Source organism: Somniosus microcephalus, chromosome 11, assembly GCF_052327205.1.
Source record: "Somniosus microcephalus isolate GS21.2 chromosome 11, FLI_Smic_1.0, whole genome shotgun sequence".
NCBI classification, from domain to species: domain Eukaryota; kingdom Metazoa; phylum Chordata; class Chondrichthyes; order Squaliformes; family Somniosidae; genus Somniosus; species Somniosus microcephalus.
In genome coordinates, this window is record NC_140997.1 from 65,805,455 (window position 1) to 65,824,828 (window position 19,374).

A 19,374-nucleotide genomic window follows, 5' to 3' on the forward strand; every position below is an offset into this window, starting at 1 on the left:
GGCAAGTAAAATCAAGGAAAACTCAAAGATGTTTTATAAATACATTAAGAGCAAGAGGATAACTAAAGTAAGGGTAGGCCTATTAGGGACCATAAAGGTAACCTGTGTGTGGAAGCGGAAGACATGGGTATGGTTCTTAATGAATACTTTGCATCTGTTTTCACAAAAGAGAGGGATGATGCAGAAATTGCAATCAGGGAGGAGGAGTGTGAAATGTTAGATGAAATAAACACAGTGAAAGAGGAAGATGCTAAACCCTTTGCATCTTTGAAAGTGGATAATTCCCCAGGCCTGATTGAAATGTATCCCAGACTGTTTAGAGAAGTAAGAGAGAAAATAGCAGAGGCTCTAACCATCATTTTCCAATCCTCTCTAGCTACAGGTGTGGTGCCAGAGGACCGGAGGACTGCTAACGTGGTACTGTTGTTTAAAAAGGGAGAAAGGGATAGACTGAGTAATTACAGGCCAGTCAGCCTAACCTCGGTGGTGGGAAAATTATTTGAAAAAATTCTGAGGGACAGGATAAATCTTCATTTATAAAGACACGGATTAATCAGGGACAGTCAGCATGGATTTGTTAAGGGAAGGTCATGTCTGAATAACTTGATTGAATTTTTTGAGGAGGTAACAAGGAGGGTCGATGAGGGTAGTGCATTTCTTCTAGTCTATATGGATTTTAGCAAGGCTTTTGATAAGGTCCCACATGGCAGACTGGTCACGAAAGTAAAAGCCCATGGGATCCAAGGCAAAGTGACAAGTTGGATCCAAAATTGGCTCAGAGGCAGGAAACAAAGGGTAACGGTCGAAGAGTGATTTTGTGACTGGAAGGCTGTTTCCAGTGGGGTTCCGCAGGGCTCAGTACTGGGTCCTTTGCTTTTTGTGGTATATATCAATGATTTAGACTTGAATGTAGGAAGTATGATTAAGAAGTTTGCAGATGATACAAAAATTGGCCATGTGGTTGATAATGAAGAAGAAAGCTGCAGTCTGCAGGAAGATATCAATGGACTGGTCAGGTGGGCAGAACAGTGGCAAATGGAATTCAATCTGGAGAAGTGTGAGGTAATGCATTTGGGGAGGGCTAACAAGGCAAGGGAATACACTATAAATGGTAGGACACTGAGAAGTGCAGATGATCAGAGTGACCTTGGAGTACATGTCCACAGATTCCTGAAGGTAGCAGGACAGGTAGATAAGGTGGTTAATAAGGCATATGGGAAACTTGCCTTTATTAGGCGAGGCATAGAATACAAGAGCTGGGGGGTTATGCTTGAACTGTATAAAACACTAGTTAGGCCACAGCTAGAATACTGTGTGCAGTTCTGGTCACCACATTACAGGAAAGATGTGATTGCACTAGAGGGGGTGCAGAGGAGATTTATGAAGAAGTTGCCTGAGCTGGGGGATTTTAGGTATGAGGAAAGATTGGATAGGCGGGGTTTTTTTTCTTTGGAACAGAGGAGGCTGAGGGGAGACCTAATTGAGGTATATAAAATTACGAGAGGCCTAGATAGAATGGATAGGAAGGACCTATTTCCCTTAGCAGAGGGGTCAAAAACCAGGAGGCATAGATTTAAAATAATTGGTCGGAGGTTTAGAGGGGATTTGAGGCGAAATGTTATCACCCAGAGGGTGGTGGGGGTCTGGAACTCACTGCCTGAAAGGGTGGTAGAGGCAGAGACCCACATCACATTTAAAAAGTACTTGGATATGCACTTGAAGTGCCGTAACCTACAAGGCTACGGACCAAGTGCTGGAAAGTGGGATTAGGGTGAATAGCTCTTCGTTGGCCGGCACGGGCAAGTAGGGCTGAATGGCCTCCTTCTGTGCTGTAAATTTAGATGATTCTATGACATTCAACGGCATTACCATCGCCGAATCCCCGACCATCAACATCCTGGGGGTCACCATTGACCAGAAACTTAACTGGACCATAAATACTGTGGCAACAAGAGCAGGTCAGAGGCTGGGTATTCTGCGGTGAGTGTCTCACCTCCTGACGCCCCAAAGCCTTTCCACCATCTACAAGGCACAAGTCAGGAGTGTGATGGAATACTCTCCACTTGCCTGGATGAGTGCAGCTCCAACAACACTCAAGAAGCTCGACACCATCCAGGACAAAGCAGCCCGCTTGATTGGCACCCCATCCACCACCTTAAACATTTACACACTCCACCACTGGCGCACCATGGCTGCAGTGTGTACCATCTGAGTGTGCAACGCCTTTTCGGCGCCCCAGACGGGAAATTCAGTGGCGCCCCCCTCCGTAGCGCCTGGCGCTATTAGTGACAGTTTTCCTGGGCCTTACCAAGTCGCTTTTGGGCTGGAGGAGCGTTATTTAAAGGGGACTGGTGTGGTTTAAAAACGGCACACATTTCTGGTGCACAACTTCCTCGAGAGCTACAAAGAGTTGCTGACCTGCACACTGAGAGCCATTTGACCACTGGGCCCACGCTGGCAGAGGAACAGCAGCCTTCTGACCATCGCCTTGCTGTTGGTGAGCCTTGACAACGGGGAACCTTCCTGTGGGCACTTATTATGGGGCCTGCATTGGAGGGGAACGTCCTGCTGCTGAATCATCTGGAAAGGGCACTGAGACGCTGGGAGAGGGGGGCGGGCATGGCCAGACGGAGGAGGGCCAACAGACGTCGCCACAGCAGACCTTACGCTGGCAGGGTTTTCCGACAGCAGTTTTCCTACATGAACATGCCGGAGGAGCAGTGTGTCAGAAGGCTGCGATTTAGAAAGGAGGTGCTGACTGAGCTGTACCAGCTGCTTCAGCCAGACCTGCAGCCGGCCTGATACCCCCAAGCCTGTGAAGGGCAAGATGCATGTAAATAGCAGGCATGGCCATTGTAAATGAAGAAAGTGTTTCATTACACAAAATGTGGTTCCTTCAAACATGAGAAAGCTATGGCAACAGAAAGCAAAACTAATACATTGACACATAACTGCCTCTCACACCCGGGAGACTGTCCAAAACATAAATCACATTCCGACCATCTTCCTTGGCCTTGATTCCACTGTGCCAACCAAAGCATCCAATGCCCCATCAGTGAGGCGTTCCGCCCTCTGCCTCACCCTTTCCATTTCTTGCTAGGCTGGTGCGCCACAGGTAGGCTCCCACCGCTTTGAAGGCCTACAAGGCAGTGAGTGTGTCTGGTGATGCCAATTGACCTGCCCCTTTAAGAGCTGGCCGGCGCCAGTGTGTCTCAGGGAAAGTGATTATTGAAAGCACCTGCGCTGCGCCCCGCCGCAGCGATATTGGGTAGCGCCTCCGCGTTAGCGCCTTAAGAGTCGCGTGCAGCGCCTGATTTACCGCCGCAAACACCATCAGGGGCGCAACGACCCAATATCACGCCAGGTGGCGCTAAGTCGCAGCTGGCGGTACTCTTAGCGCTTCGCCAGATCTAACGCCCCAAACGGGGCTATACCGAATTTCTAGGCCTATGTTGTTCCCGCCGTTCACCAAGGACCCAGATGCCCTGTTTCCCTCGTCGTGCTGTTATCAGCTCGTACTTCCAGCAACTCTGGGCAAAAGAATTTTGGGCTGAAGGGTGCAGGAAAATGTCTAACTAACCAGGCACGCCATGCGATGCCCTGCTCCAGCATATTTTGGCCCACTAAAGTTGATCCTCTGATTGATATTTGGAGCTGTTTTCAGCTAATCATGGATAGATTTAAACTTCTGTGGGTTCCGGCAGGGAAGAGCAAGGAATCGGAGAAAACAGGAATACTATTTAAACTTAAAATAAATAAGTATGAAACAAGTAAAATTAAATACAGTATATATTGACATAATGTGGAAAGAAAAGTAGAGCAAAGTAAATGTTAAAAACATTTTTATTTAAAGTTTGCTGACCTATAGTATTGGTCATGATAAATTGAATGATACAATGGCCTGGATTTTGCGGTCAGTGGTGAACAAATGGTGCTCGCCGTTCATTACACTTACACTTGCCTGCACTAGAACATGCAGTTATTAGAAATCAAAAACAGGGAATCTGGGACAGGGCAAGCAACACTGTATCTCCTTAACCAGTCAGATTGAAGAATCCTTACTGAGACGCAGAATGTAAACCAGGAAGTGCAAGTTAGAATATTTAATTCAATGTCAAATCATGTACAGAAAGCGAAAGAAAGATGTGATTAAGAGAGAGATAAGAGACTGAAAGTAAAAAAAAATTAATTTAACATTTTTTAAAATCTCCCAACAGTAATTAAAATCTTAAGGAATGAGTCTCCACATATATAAAAGTTAATTTTCAGTGCCAGAGAGATTGTTTGGCAGTAATTAAGACTTTCCATGCCGTTAAAAATTCACTTACTTATTCTGGCTTGTTTAGTGGGTATCTATCATGTAAGTACCGCAAATTCATGCCCTTCCATGTATTTGAATGGCGATTCTCTCAGTGAGATACCGGTTTAGCGAAGCTTCTGGAGGAGCAGGGCAACTCGGACAACAACTTCCTGATTTCCACCTTTAACTGCGCATGTGCGGTCGCTGGAAGTTGCTGTCCGATTTACTCCTTAATAGCGGTGACGCTGATAGCCTCACTGTTATTTCTACCGCAAAATCCAGGCCATTGTTTCATAATGACTGGAGTGAGTTACCATATACAGTAGTGAACAATGTATTATACTGCTACGGTACAGTTGCGGTCCACTTGGCCTGTCTCCTTAAGGCCACAAAGTCTAAATGCTGTAAATCTTGAGGTCAATTAGGGAATCATTGCTAGAGGAATGTTTGAAGATTGAGAGCTGTATGTAAATTTCTAGCTCCAGGTCAGAAGAAACCAGCATGAAATGACTGTCTTCTATTTGTTATACGCCGAAGCTTACAAAATATAGCAGATGTATATTAGATACAAGAATTATAGATAGATATCATTATCATTGAGCTACTTGGGATTTTTTTTTAGCATTTTATTGTGTGAGTTGAAAGGTTAAGAGTAATGGCCAGCCTTGGACACAGAATTCTTTGGAGCTGTTAGCACCACTTGAGCTCCACATTAGTAGCTTAAGATATTAAACAAGCTATTTAATTAAATTCCAACCTTGTTACTCAACCATCTACAATTCTTTTCATTAACAATTTATAATGCTTTCAACGAACTATGCAATACAGATAAGATGCTGTTAGCAAAGAAAAAAGCTTTAAAAGAAGTATATTGCACAATTTGAACATTTTGGCAGTAAGATATTAATTCAGCGTAGGAAATAATATAAATATGCTTTATTCAAATTAAGTTTGCTTTTTATGTATCATTACAGTGTTAATTTTACAACATGTCAAATCAAGGATGTACACAGATGTTAGCTGGCTTTGGCAAAGGCTGCAGCACCAACACAATTCTCACTGACCAGGCCAAGGATATCACTGTGCTCAGGGACCAACCTTACAGAACAAATGTTGCGAAGGAATTAGAGCCCGTGAGCCGTCTTGGTGCCAGACCTATGCATAAAAGTACCCTGATGCTGGAAAAGACACCTGTTGTAACAGATTATACAAGTTCCTATAACCAAGTAAGCTCCCTGGTAGCCATATTATGAATTTAGAGAAGTGAATTTTGGTTGCAGTTAAGTCTATAATAAACATAGCATTGACTGTTCTTGGTCAAAACCATTTCTGCTTAAAAACACGTTTTCTTTTCAGTTCAAATCACTTTTTCAATTCTGTTTTTTCCCCTCCACTTTTCTCCCCACAACAGCCCACTGGCAACAGAATTGTGAACACTACTTTTAATGAGTTGTATTGTTTGATCATTTTTACAGGACTATTCTCTTTCCATAAGTGAACATTCAAAAATGTACTCACTGTTTAAATTTTAGCAGCTATTTTTCCTTCAGCCACACAACAGAAAATCCTACACCAAACACAAGCATTCCCTTAACAGTCACACTGCCACTAATGAATAGACTAAAATTAACCTATTTATAAACCCATGATAACAATCACTGAACTCTTTTTTTTATGTTGGTGCTACTTTGATAAGAAATCACGATATCACTGTTTTCTACAGCACCTAATTCTGAGGTAAACGGTTCTCAATTTTATTAAATTTGTATTAATGTTATTTGTTTCTATTTATATCACTACATAAAAAGGAAACACATTGGGACCTGTTGGATACAATTTTTTATCCGGTGCTTATGACTGCCTTATTTGGGGTGAGGTTAATCTAGTAGATATATATATGGAACCAGATTTCCCACTGCAATCCACCTGTATTCAGGGCTGTAAACAGGTGGACGGGGCTGTAAAATTGGGATGGGGCTTCACTCATTTTAATGTCACTATCATTTCCGGCCGAAGGTGAAATTGCCCAGCCTATTTTTTTGAGACAGCTGCATTCACATGCAGTGCTAAAGACATGGTGAAGTCAACTGTTCTATTTTCTGTCATTTCCACCTCATTTGTACTTAATGGTTATCACGCCCATATAAAACAAGCATCCAAGTTTCTCGGCACTAGGGAAAAGGTCGAAGGAAATTTGAAGAGCTGAGCACATATAGTTCAACCACCTTACTATCTGCCATTCTACTATTTGCTGTGGGACAGCCACCTTCTTCAGACAGGATACAATAGGTTTTCCATTGGGCAGTTCCCTTTCTTATGCTTTTTGGAAGAAGAGCAATGGAAGAAAACCACGCTGGTGGGACTGCACAACAGCAGAATGGCACCCACCCACTTACCGATACATCAGAGTATACAGACAGAGACACTCCTATCTGTATTTGACTGAGGAGCAGTGCCTAGGGAGGCTTACATTTATAAGGAAAGCTGTCGCAGTGTTGTGCCACAAGCTGCAAGCAGATCTGCAGCCCACATCCACTGTATAAATTGCTCTTCCAGTGGAAATTAGGATCACCACCGCCCTTAATTTCTGTGCCGTAGGGTAAGTCCTGGCTGCCATGGGAATATCTGTAATGTTAATCAAATATCTATGCACAGATTCATCAAGCAAGTCATCGCTGCATTGTTTTCGAGGGCTACTAACTTCATTAGCTTCTCTATGGATAACCAGTACCAACATTACAGAGTACTGCCATTTTACCAAGTAGCGGGATTCCACAAGGCCCAAAGAGTCATAGGTGGTACCCACATGGCCATAGTATTCCCAACATCAATGATCTGATGTATGTTAACAAGAAAGGATACCATTTATGATTGTCAATCTTCCCGGATTGTCCTGGAGTCTCCTGGAATTAAAGATTAATCTCCTGGACACTCTTGCGAGCAACCTGGGGAACTATCAAAGAGGCACTTTCTGTCCACATTTTGCTCCAGCTGGACTCGCAACGAACAACAGGGACACAACACCCTCAAGATGCAAAGCAGCCCTGGTGCATGTGTGCTCTTACCAGTAAAACCATGCGATAGAGTATTTTTTGATGCGCTGATGATTGTGGGTATTGTAGCCACCATTATTAACCGATTACCGTGAGGATTGACATGTCGGGCAGCCAATGGTGGGTGTGTGGGTGCGGGCTGGCTGGAGGCGGGAGGGCATGTGATGAAACCTCCATAATATAGTCCAACCAGAGTTGGTAACTCTAATAACACTAGCCTAGAAATTCGGTTGGTAGCGCCAGCGATTAGCGCCTAAAGAGGCCGAGAATTGGGGCGTTACCCAATTTTCGGGCGGGCGCAGTGAATATAGCGCCACCTCCCATATTGAGTATCCTTTTAGCGTCAGCGCTAACTCTTTGCGCTCGCCCGCGGGCGCAGGCAGATCATGACGTCATTTCAGTGTGCAACGCCTTTTTGGTGCCCCGGACTGGATATTCGGTGGCGCCCGCAACCTTTCCGTCTGGCGCTATTAGTGACAGTTGGATGGAGCGTCCCCAGGCCCTTCTCGAACTCGGGGGCGCTATTTAAAGGGGACAGCACTAGTATAAAAGCTGCAGCCATTTGGGCTGGCCATTCTGATCGTTGCTGGAGAGAGTTGCTGACCTTCTGTTGGACAGTAATTTTCTCATTGAGCCTTCGGAGGCACTGGCAGCTTGAGGGTCCGGCTCCCGAGCTGGTGATGCAGCATCTGAAAGCAGGGAGGTGGAAGAGTGGCTTTAGCAAAAGGACAGCTTGGCAGCAAGGGATGCCAGATTGCGGCAAGGCTATGACATGGGTCCACAGTGAGAAAGCATGCTGGCGGGGGGAACAAGTGGAAGGAGACAGTTGTAAAAGGTGAGAACCTTACCATCGCTGTCAACAATGGGGTCGGCAGCTGCAGTGGTTACAGGACCACTCAGACGTCCTCCAAGAATCTGGTGGACTCTCTCCTCGAGATCCGTGAGAGTGACCACTTGTGGAGGTCCTCCACCGGTGCGAAGCTGGTCTTTGCCAATCCTCGCCAGCTTGGACTGCAGGGGAAAGGAGGGGAAGTTATGTTACATGATGCCCTGAGTGATCATCTCATGCCCCCCATGGTGCAAGAGCCCTTACATGATGCCCTGAGTGATCATCTCATGCCCCTATGGTGCAAGAGCCCTTACATGACGCCTTGAGTCAAATGTGCATGTGTGTGCCCAGAAAGGGCCATGGGTGCTTGCTGGCAGATGGCCAATGGGGCACAGCCCACCCTGTAGCCATAAAGTCAGGTGCAAATGAAGGAATGCAGAAGTTTGCAGAAACAACACTCACCCTCACGACCCGAGTGAAGTCGTTGAATTTCTTTCTGCATTGGACAGGGCTCCTGGTCACCATGCTGCTGGAGTTGACCCTCTGGCATACATCCCTCCAAGCTCGTCGGTAGTCCTTATGATTCGGTCTCCTGCCATTGTCTGGGTAGAGAACATCTCACCGGCGCTCCACTGCGGCCACCAATTGCTCCAGAGCCTCATTGGTGAAGCGCTCTGCTCTCTCTCTCACCTTCTCCATCTGGTCCAAGTTTTTAGCGCCAGAGAAGGGCCTGCGCCAATTCTGAGGCCTGCAAGGCGCAGAGTGTGGATGCTGAAGCTGACTGACCCACCCCTTTAAGAGCTGGCCGGCGCCTGGAAGTGTCGTGGTCATCAGTAATTGAGAGCACCTGCGCTGCGCCCGTCCGCTCCGATATTGGGTTGCGCCGGAAGTTTAGCACCTTAGTAGTCCCATGTAATGCCTGAATTCGCGCCTCAATCACCTTTAGGGGCGATGCAACCCAATATCGCGCCAGGTGGCGATAAGTTACGTCTGGCTATAAACTTTGCGCTGTGCCAATTCTAACGCCCCAAGCGGGGCTATACTCAATTTCTAGGCCACTATCTTTATAGGAAGCTTGTTTGTGACCAGCAACCCACAATCATGCAAGTTCCTTGGAAGCTGCCATAATGCCTTCATTTTAATGAACTCTGCCGTGCACCATTCTTTAGCAAGGCAAGTCTCTGGGTGACTCCTCAGAGATAAAGGCTATCCTCTACAGTCTTAGCTGATGACATTGGTGCGGTTTCTATAACCCCAGGTGAACTGAACTATAATGAGAGCCATTTATCCACTAGAATCATCATTGAACACTATAGGCAAGCTGAAAGTATACTTCAAGTGCTTGGATCAACCTGAGGAATCCTGAGTATGGCATGGGGCCTTAAAATCGTCAGGATGCACAACTTTGCCTCAGTAAGAAGCAAGGGCGTCAACAAGAGTAGAAGCCTGAAGAAGTGGAGGGTAACCCACTTCCACTACAAGAAACATTTGTGCCAATTCGATATGGGAGACTCTCTTGACTACCACAGCTGGCCACTGCAAGAACAGTCTGTCTACATCTTCACCTTTCTCACCACAAATAAGCCATCATCTACAGACCCTTTTCTGTGCACATCAACATACACAGCTTCCATTCTTGCTGCAGACCCGTGGCAGAATTAGACATGGACGAGGGAGCTGTGCCTCAAGGCAGCTTAGCATTCCATGACCCCCTGATGCCGCACTCAATTGAACCATGCAGGCAGGCTCAGGGGGCCACTACAGTAGCAGCGCTGCAAATGGCCACCTTTCGATCTATACCAACCAATGGTTTGTGGGCAGGTTGAGAAAATGGCAGTGCTGGTTGATATGAAAATGGTGTTTGGGCCCTAACAACATTATAGGACCCCCTTTTTAATCTATTAATTAGGCTTTCATCAGTTTTGGGTGGGTGCACTGGCCACGTAAATCGAGGCACACCGAAAATCGCTACAGGCGGACATCTGGTGGTAAGTCAGTGACTTTTACTGCATACTAATTTGTGCACGCTGAAACATGGAGCGATAGGCAGACAAAAATCAGTCCCACTTTCTGAAAGTGGGGTCTAATAAGCCTAGCAGCACAGCTTTAAGAATCATAGCAACTGGTTTCTCCTGTCTTTTCACCTGCTGTGTAGTTTGTGCTGTTTATACAGGCTTGCAGCAGTAACATTGTGTAAGTGGCATAAATGAGCAGGATTTGTGAGCTGGGCATACTCGTCCACAAATACATAAAATTAAGACCTATAACGAGACTCGAATCATGGTGTAGCGTAAACCTTCTGCTCCACCAGCACTGCTCAGGTAGAAAAGCCTGGACGACATGTTGACGGTGTGTATTGGGCACAATGCCTCTGCTGCCAGTTTACCATTACGTCAGTGCCTGGGCCACTGGCACACGGCAGTGGAATCTTTACCTTTATACATTTTAATACTTGCATTACTGCTGGTAGATCTCCTGTGGTGCTGCTCAAGTGAGTCAGAGCAATGTTGCTCTTGACTGTCTCTGCCATTTTTGTATTGGTTCTCTTCTGCGTCTTTTATATACTTTTTTCTGCTTATCACTCTATCTCCTGAGCTGCTTCTGTCTGTGTGATCTTATTCTATCCGTTGCTTCTCTTTTATTTTGGGCAGAAGGTCATAGGTAGGTGGTTAAGCTAAGGACTTAGAATGTATTTAGAGTTTGCCCATCCTCTTTGCTGCCACCTATCACACCCTTCAACCCATGATCATTGCTGTGCCACATCTCCATGAGTTGTATTTCTATCTCCACCTGTGCCTCCCTCATTACCCCCTCTCTCCCCTTCCCTCCATCCCAATGCCTTGTCTCCCATCATGATCATTACACTTCCCCTTCCCTTTATTTCCTGCCCCTTTCTGCTTGTGCCCCTGTCTCTCCCAATGGCCTGGGCAGTTTTTGTCAACAGATCTCATTTTTCCTGTGCCCTCTCATCATTTGTCTCTATTACTCCCCTCTCTGAAACTTAAAAAAAACTAAAATCCTGAGCTGGGAAACAAGTTTTTAATATTTTAAAAGCACTTAAAGTGCTTATACTGAATGCTCTTTTAGATTTCGCATTTTTGACTGTTATAATATTTTATTTCTTTCCCTAGTTTTATACTAGTCAGAGAATTCAACCTGTAATCAAATATTCTGGCTACCCTGGTGAAATAAAACACCTGGGTATGAATACGGATTGGAATGAACATTTAACTACACACAAAGAAACCTTTTATCAAAGGGAACTTATACCAGTAAGTTCTAGAACTTGATTAATAAGGAGATGGTGTCCTTCTAATATTGTATATTTTACAATTTGAAATCACTTGTTGGTTCTGCTCCACCTTTACTTATTAATTGGATTCATCCTTCAATTATATTTTAAAATAAATATATTAATTTCTGTATAAGCTCTGTTTTATTAATTATACATTATTTTTCTGATTCCTACCCAAATATTACCATTAAAAATATTAATAGAAATACTATAAAGTCTAGCCCTTATAAATGTACTGTGCAATCTTACACTGCCTTGTTAATCTAAATATGGACCAATGCTTTCCAAAATTAGTTTACAGAACATATATATCCGTTCCGCTCATAATCCATTTTATTAAAAAATCTTGCATCTGCATGCATTTCCTCTCTGCACCACTTGACTTAGTGTGTCAACTGTTTGTCTCACTTTTTGTGCTAACTTTTTTTTCCCCATTATAATTTCCGATGTCCACATTTGTATTTTGCTGTGTAAACTTGTCACGCAGTAATTACATGATCTGGCCACTTGGTAGCTTTGTGCCCAGTCTGTGAACATTTTCATGGAGCCTCTCAGAAAAATGTCATTGTCTCTGTCCGTCATATTACTTTATCTTCATGTAAGTTTAGGCTTTAGGTTTTAGGTTTATTGGCCCAGAAATTCGGGTCGGGGGCTTCCAGTGGGTATAAGCCCCCGACCTGCACTTACCTTGCGCGCCGGCCGTTGAGCTGTGGGCCCCCGTGGAATTCCGATCCGGGGCCTGGTCCAGCTGCCGGCGCGCAGTGCTTGCGTATCCCAGGGGCGCAGTTAGTTCGATGCGTCCCCTGGGATCACGTGGACCATGGGGAGCCAATCGGAGCAGGGAATGCTCCATTCATAAGTTTGACAGGAAGAGCTGTCAAAACTTATAAATACTACGGCCCCAAAACATCACTAAATCTTCAAATAAATTTTTTTAAAACATCACATTTTTTAAATAAACTATAAATTACATGAAATAACTATTTTAAACAATAATTTAAATTTTTGAAAAAAATAATTTTATTTTCTAACGGGGCTAAAAATAAACTTACCTTGCTTTAATGTATTTAAAAATAATAAACCTGTGGAAAAAATGTTTTAATTTTAATTAATTCACCACTACGCCTGCTTTTTAAATGTGTAACTTCTGCAGACTTACCCTCCCGGAGAACCCTGCAAAAAAACACTAAGTTCGATGCGCATGCGCAGCCTCTCCTGCGCACGCGTTCGAACTCTGAACCCCTTCTTTCAGGGGAACGGAAGTGCCGGTTTCCCGCGCATGCGCAGTACATGCAGGAAACCGGCACTTCCATTGGGCCTACGAGTGAGTACCCCGTGTGTACTCACCCGTGGAGACCTGAATTTCTGGGCCATTTTCTCCATTTTTTTTTCATAGTTTCACTTTTAAATTCTGGTATTTTCTTCATTATATGTAGCATTTTAGCCTACAGGTGTTATCTCTGCTTTGAATTTAAAAGTGAATTTGGGCTTTTCCCTCAAATGGTTTTTGTGCTTACCTATTAATAATCTTGTCTTTATAGTGGCTGTACAATAAGTGGCCAGTTCACAACTGAGGTACTGAAATCCCTGGCACAAAAACAATAGTAATGTATAATAATAAAATGGACTAACTAAATCAAAATAATTCTTAGCCCCCAGATCACCACAATCCCTGGTGCAACGGACGTCCCACTACACACCTCCTTTTGGCCCCAGGCAAGGGGGGGGGTGGGGGGGAGAGGAAAGGAAAGCACAAAAGGCAGGATAAAGGGGAGGGGGAAAGGAGGGGTTGAGCAAAGGGGAGGAGATGGGGAGGGAGAGAGGAAAGGGGACGGGAAAGGGACAGGAAAAGATAGAGGAGAGGGAGAGGAGGATGGGTCAGAGAGGACGGGAGAGGATGAAGGGGCTATGGAGGAAGAGGAAGTGAAGGTGGAGGAAGAGGAAGGGAAGGTGAGGGAAGGAATGGAAGAGAACGGAAGGGGAGAGTAGGGGAGAAGAGAGGTGGGAGAAAGGAGAGGAGGAAGCGAGGGAAAAGAGGAGGGAGAGGAGGGAAGAAAGCAGAGAAGGATGGGAGTGAGAGGAGGAGAGAAGATGAGGAAGAATGGGAGGAGAGAAGGGAAAGTGAGGAGTAGAAGGAATGGGAAGAGGAGGAGAGGGTGAGAAAGAGAGTGAGAAGAGCAGGTGGTAGAGGAAAGAAGAAAGGAAGGGAAGAGGAAGGATGAGGAGAGCAAGAGATGGAGGAGGGGAGTGCAGGAGAGAGGTTAGAGTAAGGAATAGGGAGAGGGGAGAAGAAGGGTTAGGGGAGGGAGAGGATGGTTTGAAGAAAGATAGGGAATGGGAGGGTGGGGAAAGCAGGGAAGGGGATGAGTTAGGGAGTTAAACAGAAGAGGAGCTGATAAGGGAAGGAGCGAGATGGAGAAGAAAGGAGAACAAGGGTAGAAGAGGGTTGACAAGAAGGAAAGGAGAAAAGAGGGAAGAGGAAAAGGAAGAAAAAAGAGGAGAGGAGAGAGGACAGGAAGGAATGAGGAGATAAGAGAAAGGAAGGGTAGGGGAGAAGAGGGAAGGGAAATAGGAGGAGAGGTGATGAGGGGAAATGTTTGCAGAATGGGGAGAAAATGGCATGGGCAGAGGCGGAAGCGGGGAGAGTAGGATCAGAGGAAGAGCAGGGAAGGGAGTGGGGAGAGGCAAGAGAGGGGAGGGGTGATGGGAAGAAGGGTAATGGACAGGACGAGTAATGGTAGGGTGGGTATGGAGTGGGAGAGTAGAAGAGGATGGGGAAAGGAGGGGAGGAGAGGAAAGGAGAAGGATGTGGGGGAGATGGATGGGGAAGTAGGCAAAAAGAGAAGGGGAAAGGAGGACAAGTGGAGTGGAGGGAAGGGAAGATGGTAAGAGCAGGAGAGCAGGAAGGGGTGAGGAGAGGAGAAGAGGGAGCATGAGGAGGAGGATGAGGATAGAGGGGTAGAGAAGAGAGGAGGGAAGATAAGGGGTGGGAGGGAAAAGGAGATGGGGAGGGGAGAGGAGAAGGGGAAAGAAGAGAATGAAAGAGGAAGATGGGTAAAGGGGGAGAGGAGAAAGCCCAATGCGGAGAGGAAAAGGGGAGAGAGATGGGGTAGAAGAGCCTCAGGAGGGGAGGGTAAAAGATAGAGGAGGGGAGCTGAAGAAGAATAAGTTGGTAGAGGGGTTGGAGAGGAGGATGGGGAGCAGGGCAGTGAGAGATGAGGAGGAAGGGGTGATGTGAGGGTGGGGAAGAAAGGGGAGGGAGGGAGGGGAGACAGTACAGAGGGGTGGGAGGAAGGGAAGAGGATTGGAGGGGAGAGAAGGCGTAGAAGGGTCAAGCTGAGAAGGCGTGGGAGCGAAGGGGAGAGGAGCAATGGGGAAATGAGAGGGAGTAGGGAGAGCTGGAGGGGGTAGAGGAAGGAGAGAGGGGAGGGGAGTACAGAGAGGGATAGTGGAAAATGAGGGTTAGAGAGTGACAGAGCAGGAGAGGGAAGGGAAGAGAGAGAAGGTTGGAGGAAGTGGGAAAAGGGAGGGGGGTTGATTTCTTTTAAATTCTAAAATTTGAAAGTGTACATTTCCCAACCTTTGCTGTTTATAGTTAATATACAACAATGAAAATGTCTGAACTGATATATTTATAGCCATTTAAAGCCTAGTATTTCTAGGCTTTAAATTACGATACATGCTATACAATTTTATATAAATGGAGGAGAGCAAAACTTCAATGAGAACAGAGAGACTGACATTGCAAACAGTACTTGAACCAGCTGTGAAGCCTCGGGAGCATCCAGAAAGTGTTTTTGGGGCAGAGTAGCAGAGGTGAGAAAGGCCCAGAGGAGGTGCAAAAAGGCCTACTGGGAGTAGTGCTGTGCTGTAATGGGCGACAAAGCCAATGTGCTGCACCGGGGTTGGGAAGTACAACCAGCAAATGACCAAGAATGGCTGTGCAAGGAGCACATGGATAACTGCTGGGATGGGATTGTGGAAAAAACTGCCCTCGGTCTTGATTCCCCTGAGCAATACCATGAGAAATCATATAACCTCATTCTCTACTTCAAAATATAACCCATACTGTCCCTTTCTGTGAGCCATGGAGGGCATTTATTTTATAATAACAATGCTATAAGGAATTGCTGTATCCTTCTGAGTCTCAGTTACACTCAGCATACCCAAGAAATGAATGATCAAACTTTTAAGTGGAACCATCTAATATTAACATTCCGGTTTGGTGGGGAGAAGAGTTATTCTTAGAAACATTGGTTTCACAAAATTCTGTATGCCTTCACTCATTTGAATTTTTTTCGTTAAAAAAATTCAAATTTGGTGTAAAAGCAGTACATGAGCAGAGGAATCCTACAACTAGGAGTCTGGTTAAAATAAATCCAGGGGGAAAAAAATCACAGAAAAGATTGAGAGAATGTTTAACACGCTGCCCCAGAAGGCCATAGATACAAAGCCAAATAAGGTGTTTTAAAGATCGATAACTAACCTGCTTGGGAAGTAAGGTTATTAAAGGATTTAAAAAAAGGATTAAACTGGCCAAATTGCCTATTCCTGTTCCTATGTGAGTCATCCAGAAAAAGGAAGTAAGATGAACCTCGTGACCACAGGTTTCCTGGTATAGTAGTGCAGGCAGGATTTTTAAAATCAGATTGATGTATTTACAGTGAGCTCCTGGGAGGAATAGTTTTTCACTTGTTTTGCTTAATTTTAAATATATATTTTATACATTTCTTTAAGATTTATTTTGCTAATGTTAGTGTATCCTGGGAGAAATGCAACATTCAAACAATTTTTAAAATTTGTTTTACTTCTAAAAGCGCAGCATTCTGAACAAAGCAGTTGCTGAAAATCGAACAAAAAGTACTCGGGGCCTAGCAATGAAAGAACTAACCAACCCTACAAGATCTAGTCAAAATTACTCCACTTCTTATTCTTCAATGCATAATATCAGATACCAACATCTACCCTGTGCTAATATTCCTGAATTTCATCCAAAGAGGCACACTCACAACATCATTACTGGTATGTATGTGCTCTCTTCTGATTTGTGGCTTTAGTCTTTTAAATCTACAGACTGGTTAACTACATAGACAAATAATATTCAAATGTAAGTATTAACCTAGAAATTACTGTTTGCGATATTAGTATATGAACATGTAATTTTAGCGGAGATACAAACTTGTTTAAAATAGTTAACATTCCACAAAGTAACAGACAGACCACTGTCATAAGAATGCATTATGTGTTCATACATTGATATCGTAGTCATTTCTAGGCTATTATTTGGGAAGCTAAATTCTTCTTCTTATGCAGTCCCTCGTAACCGAGAATGACTTGTTTCCACACTAAAAATGAGTTCTCAGGTGACTGATGAGTCCAATGCGGGACCTACAGTCTCTGTCATCGGTGGGGCAGACGGTGATTGAAGGGGCAGATGGGTGGGGTGCTTGGATTGATGTGCGCTCCTACCGCTGTCTGCGCTTGGCTTCCGCTTGCTCCCGGTGAAGGGACTCGAGGTGTTCGGCGCCTTCCCGGATGCTTCTCCTCCACTTTGTGCGGTCTTGGGCCAGGAATTCCCAGGTGTTGGTGGGGATGTTGCACTTTTTCAAGGAGGCTTTGAGGGTGTCCTTGAAGCGTTTCCTCTGCCCACCTGGGGCTCTCTTGCCATGTCGGAGCTCCAAGTAGAGCGCTTGCTTTGGGAGGCTCGTATCGGGCATGCGGACGACGTGGCCCGTCCATCGGAGCTGATCGAGCGTGGTCAAAACTTTGATCCTGGGGATGTTGGCCTGAGCGAGAACACTGACATTAGTGCGCCTAACCTGCCAATGGATTTGCAGGATCTTGCGGAGGCAGCGTTGGTGGTACCTCTCCAGTGCTTTGAGGTGCCTGCTGTACATGGTCCATGTCTCTGAAGCATACAAGAGGGTGGGTATCACTACTGCTCTGTAGACCATGAGCTTGGTGCCGGGTTTGAGGTCCTGGTCTTCAAACACTCTCTTCCTCAGGCGACCGAAGGCTGCACTGGCACACTAATGGCAGTATTGGACTTCGTCATCGACGTCTGCAATTGTTGACAGTAGGCTCCCAAGGAATGGAAAGTGGTCCATGTTGTCCAAGGCCTCGTCATGGATTTTGATAATCGGGGAGCAGTACTGTGTGGCAGGGGCAGCTTGGTAGAGGACCTTTATCTTATGGATGTTTAGTATAAGGCCTATGCTCTCGTACGCTTCGGTGAAGGTGTTGACGATGGTTTGGAGTTCGATCTCAGAGTGTGCGCAGACGCAAGCGTCATCTGCATACTGTAATTCGATGACAGAGGATGGGATGACCTTGGATCTGGACTGGAGGCGACGGAAGTTGAACAGTTTCCCATTTGTCCTGTAGATTAGCTCCACTCCAGCCGGGAGCTTATTGAGGGTGAGATGGAGCTGAATTAAATTGTTTTTAATGATCAGGTTTTTCATAAAAAGCAATTCAAAAATTACCCCTTTGAGTAAGCTGTTAAGATTTTTTTTAACAAATTTGTTCATTTTGTAAGGTTGACATCAAACCATTATACAACCGTCCTGAACTCGTGGTCAGCAAGCAGACCATGTTGGTATTTATGACGTACGTATGCTACATAGAACCCTAGAAGCTTTACAGCCCAGAAGGAAGCCATTTAGCCCATTGACAGGAATGTTAACTCCCGGGCGGGAAAGCGGCCACAAATTATTTTACAAAGGAATTAGAAAGTTGCTTGAAAAAGAGGAATATTAAAGGAATATGAGGAGTGAGCATGAGTGGGATGAATCTAAGTGGCTCTTGTAGAAAAACTGATGGGCTGAATGGCCTGTTTTTGTGCTGGAATATTCTATCATTCTGTGATTTACAACAGAAGTTTTCTATTTCTTTTTCTCGGGATGTGGGCAATGCTGGCAAGGGCGCATTTATTGCCCATCTCCTGTTGCCTTGAGAAGGTGGTGGTGGGCTTTTCCCTTGAACCGCTGCTGTCCTTGTGCTGATGGTGCTCCCTTGACAGTGTTGGCTAGGGAATTCCAGGATATTGACCCAGTAACTATGAAGGAACAGCAATATATGTCCAAGTCAGGATGGTGTGTAACTTGGAGGAGATGGTGTTCCCACAACATTGCTGCTCTTGTCTTTTGGTAGTGGAGCTCCTGAATGATGGAGGTGCTGTTAAAGTAACCTTGGTGAGTTGCTGCAGTGCAGGATGCAGTTACAGATTATACATACTGCAGCCACTCTGCCAGTGGTGCTGGGGGTGGATATTGCCGGGGCGTCAATCAAGCAATCTGCTCTGTGCTGAATGGTGCTGAGCTTCTTGATGTTATTGTGCCTGCATTCATCCAGGCAAGTAATATTCCATCACACTCCAGATTTGAGCCTTGTGGATGATGGAGAGGCTTTGAGAGGTCATGAGATGAGCCACTAATCTGCCCGTCTCTTATATTCACGGTATTGCTTTGGCTGTTCCAATTAAGCTTCTGGTCACTAGTGACTCCCAAGATTTTGATAGTAGGAGACTCAATGATGGTGAAAGTCAAGGGGAGATGGTTCGATTTTCTCTTGTTTGAGAAGCTTGTTGCTTGGCATTTATGCGGCGCAAATGTTAGCTGCCACTTGCCAGCCTAAGTCTGGATGTCTTCCAGGTCCTGCTATATGCTGGCAAGGGCTGCTTCATTATCACAGAAGTTATGAATGGAGCTGAACACTGTTCAGCAAACAGTCCCGCTGTTGATCTTATGATAGAGGAAAGGTCATTGATTAAGCATTTGAAAATGGTTAGACTAAAGATGCTTCCCTGGGGAACTACTACTCCTGTGGCTGCGTTGATTAGCCTCCGATAACCACAACCATCTTCCTTTGTGTTAAGTTTGACTCCAGCCACTGGAGG

At 45.2% G+C, this 19,374-nt stretch overlaps 1 protein-coding gene across 1 annotated transcript in view; it reads left to right on the forward strand.

The window, feature by feature from the left end:
- The window catches only part of LOC147110631 (uncharacterized), a 58,499-nt gene that overhangs the window by 26,426 nt on the left and 12,699 nt on the right, over positions 1 to 19,374 (forward strand). The window contains exons 2-4 of the mRNA XM_086000812.1: positions 5,275 to 5,526; positions 11,314 to 11,454; positions 16,295 to 16,499. Coding sequence (XP_085856938.1) covers positions 5,290 to 5,526; positions 11,314 to 11,454; positions 16,295 to 16,499 — 583 coding nt within the window. The 5' untranslated portion in view covers positions 5,275 to 5,289. The remainder of the gene's footprint in view (positions 1 to 5,274; positions 5,527 to 11,313; positions 11,455 to 16,294; positions 16,500 to 19,374) is intronic.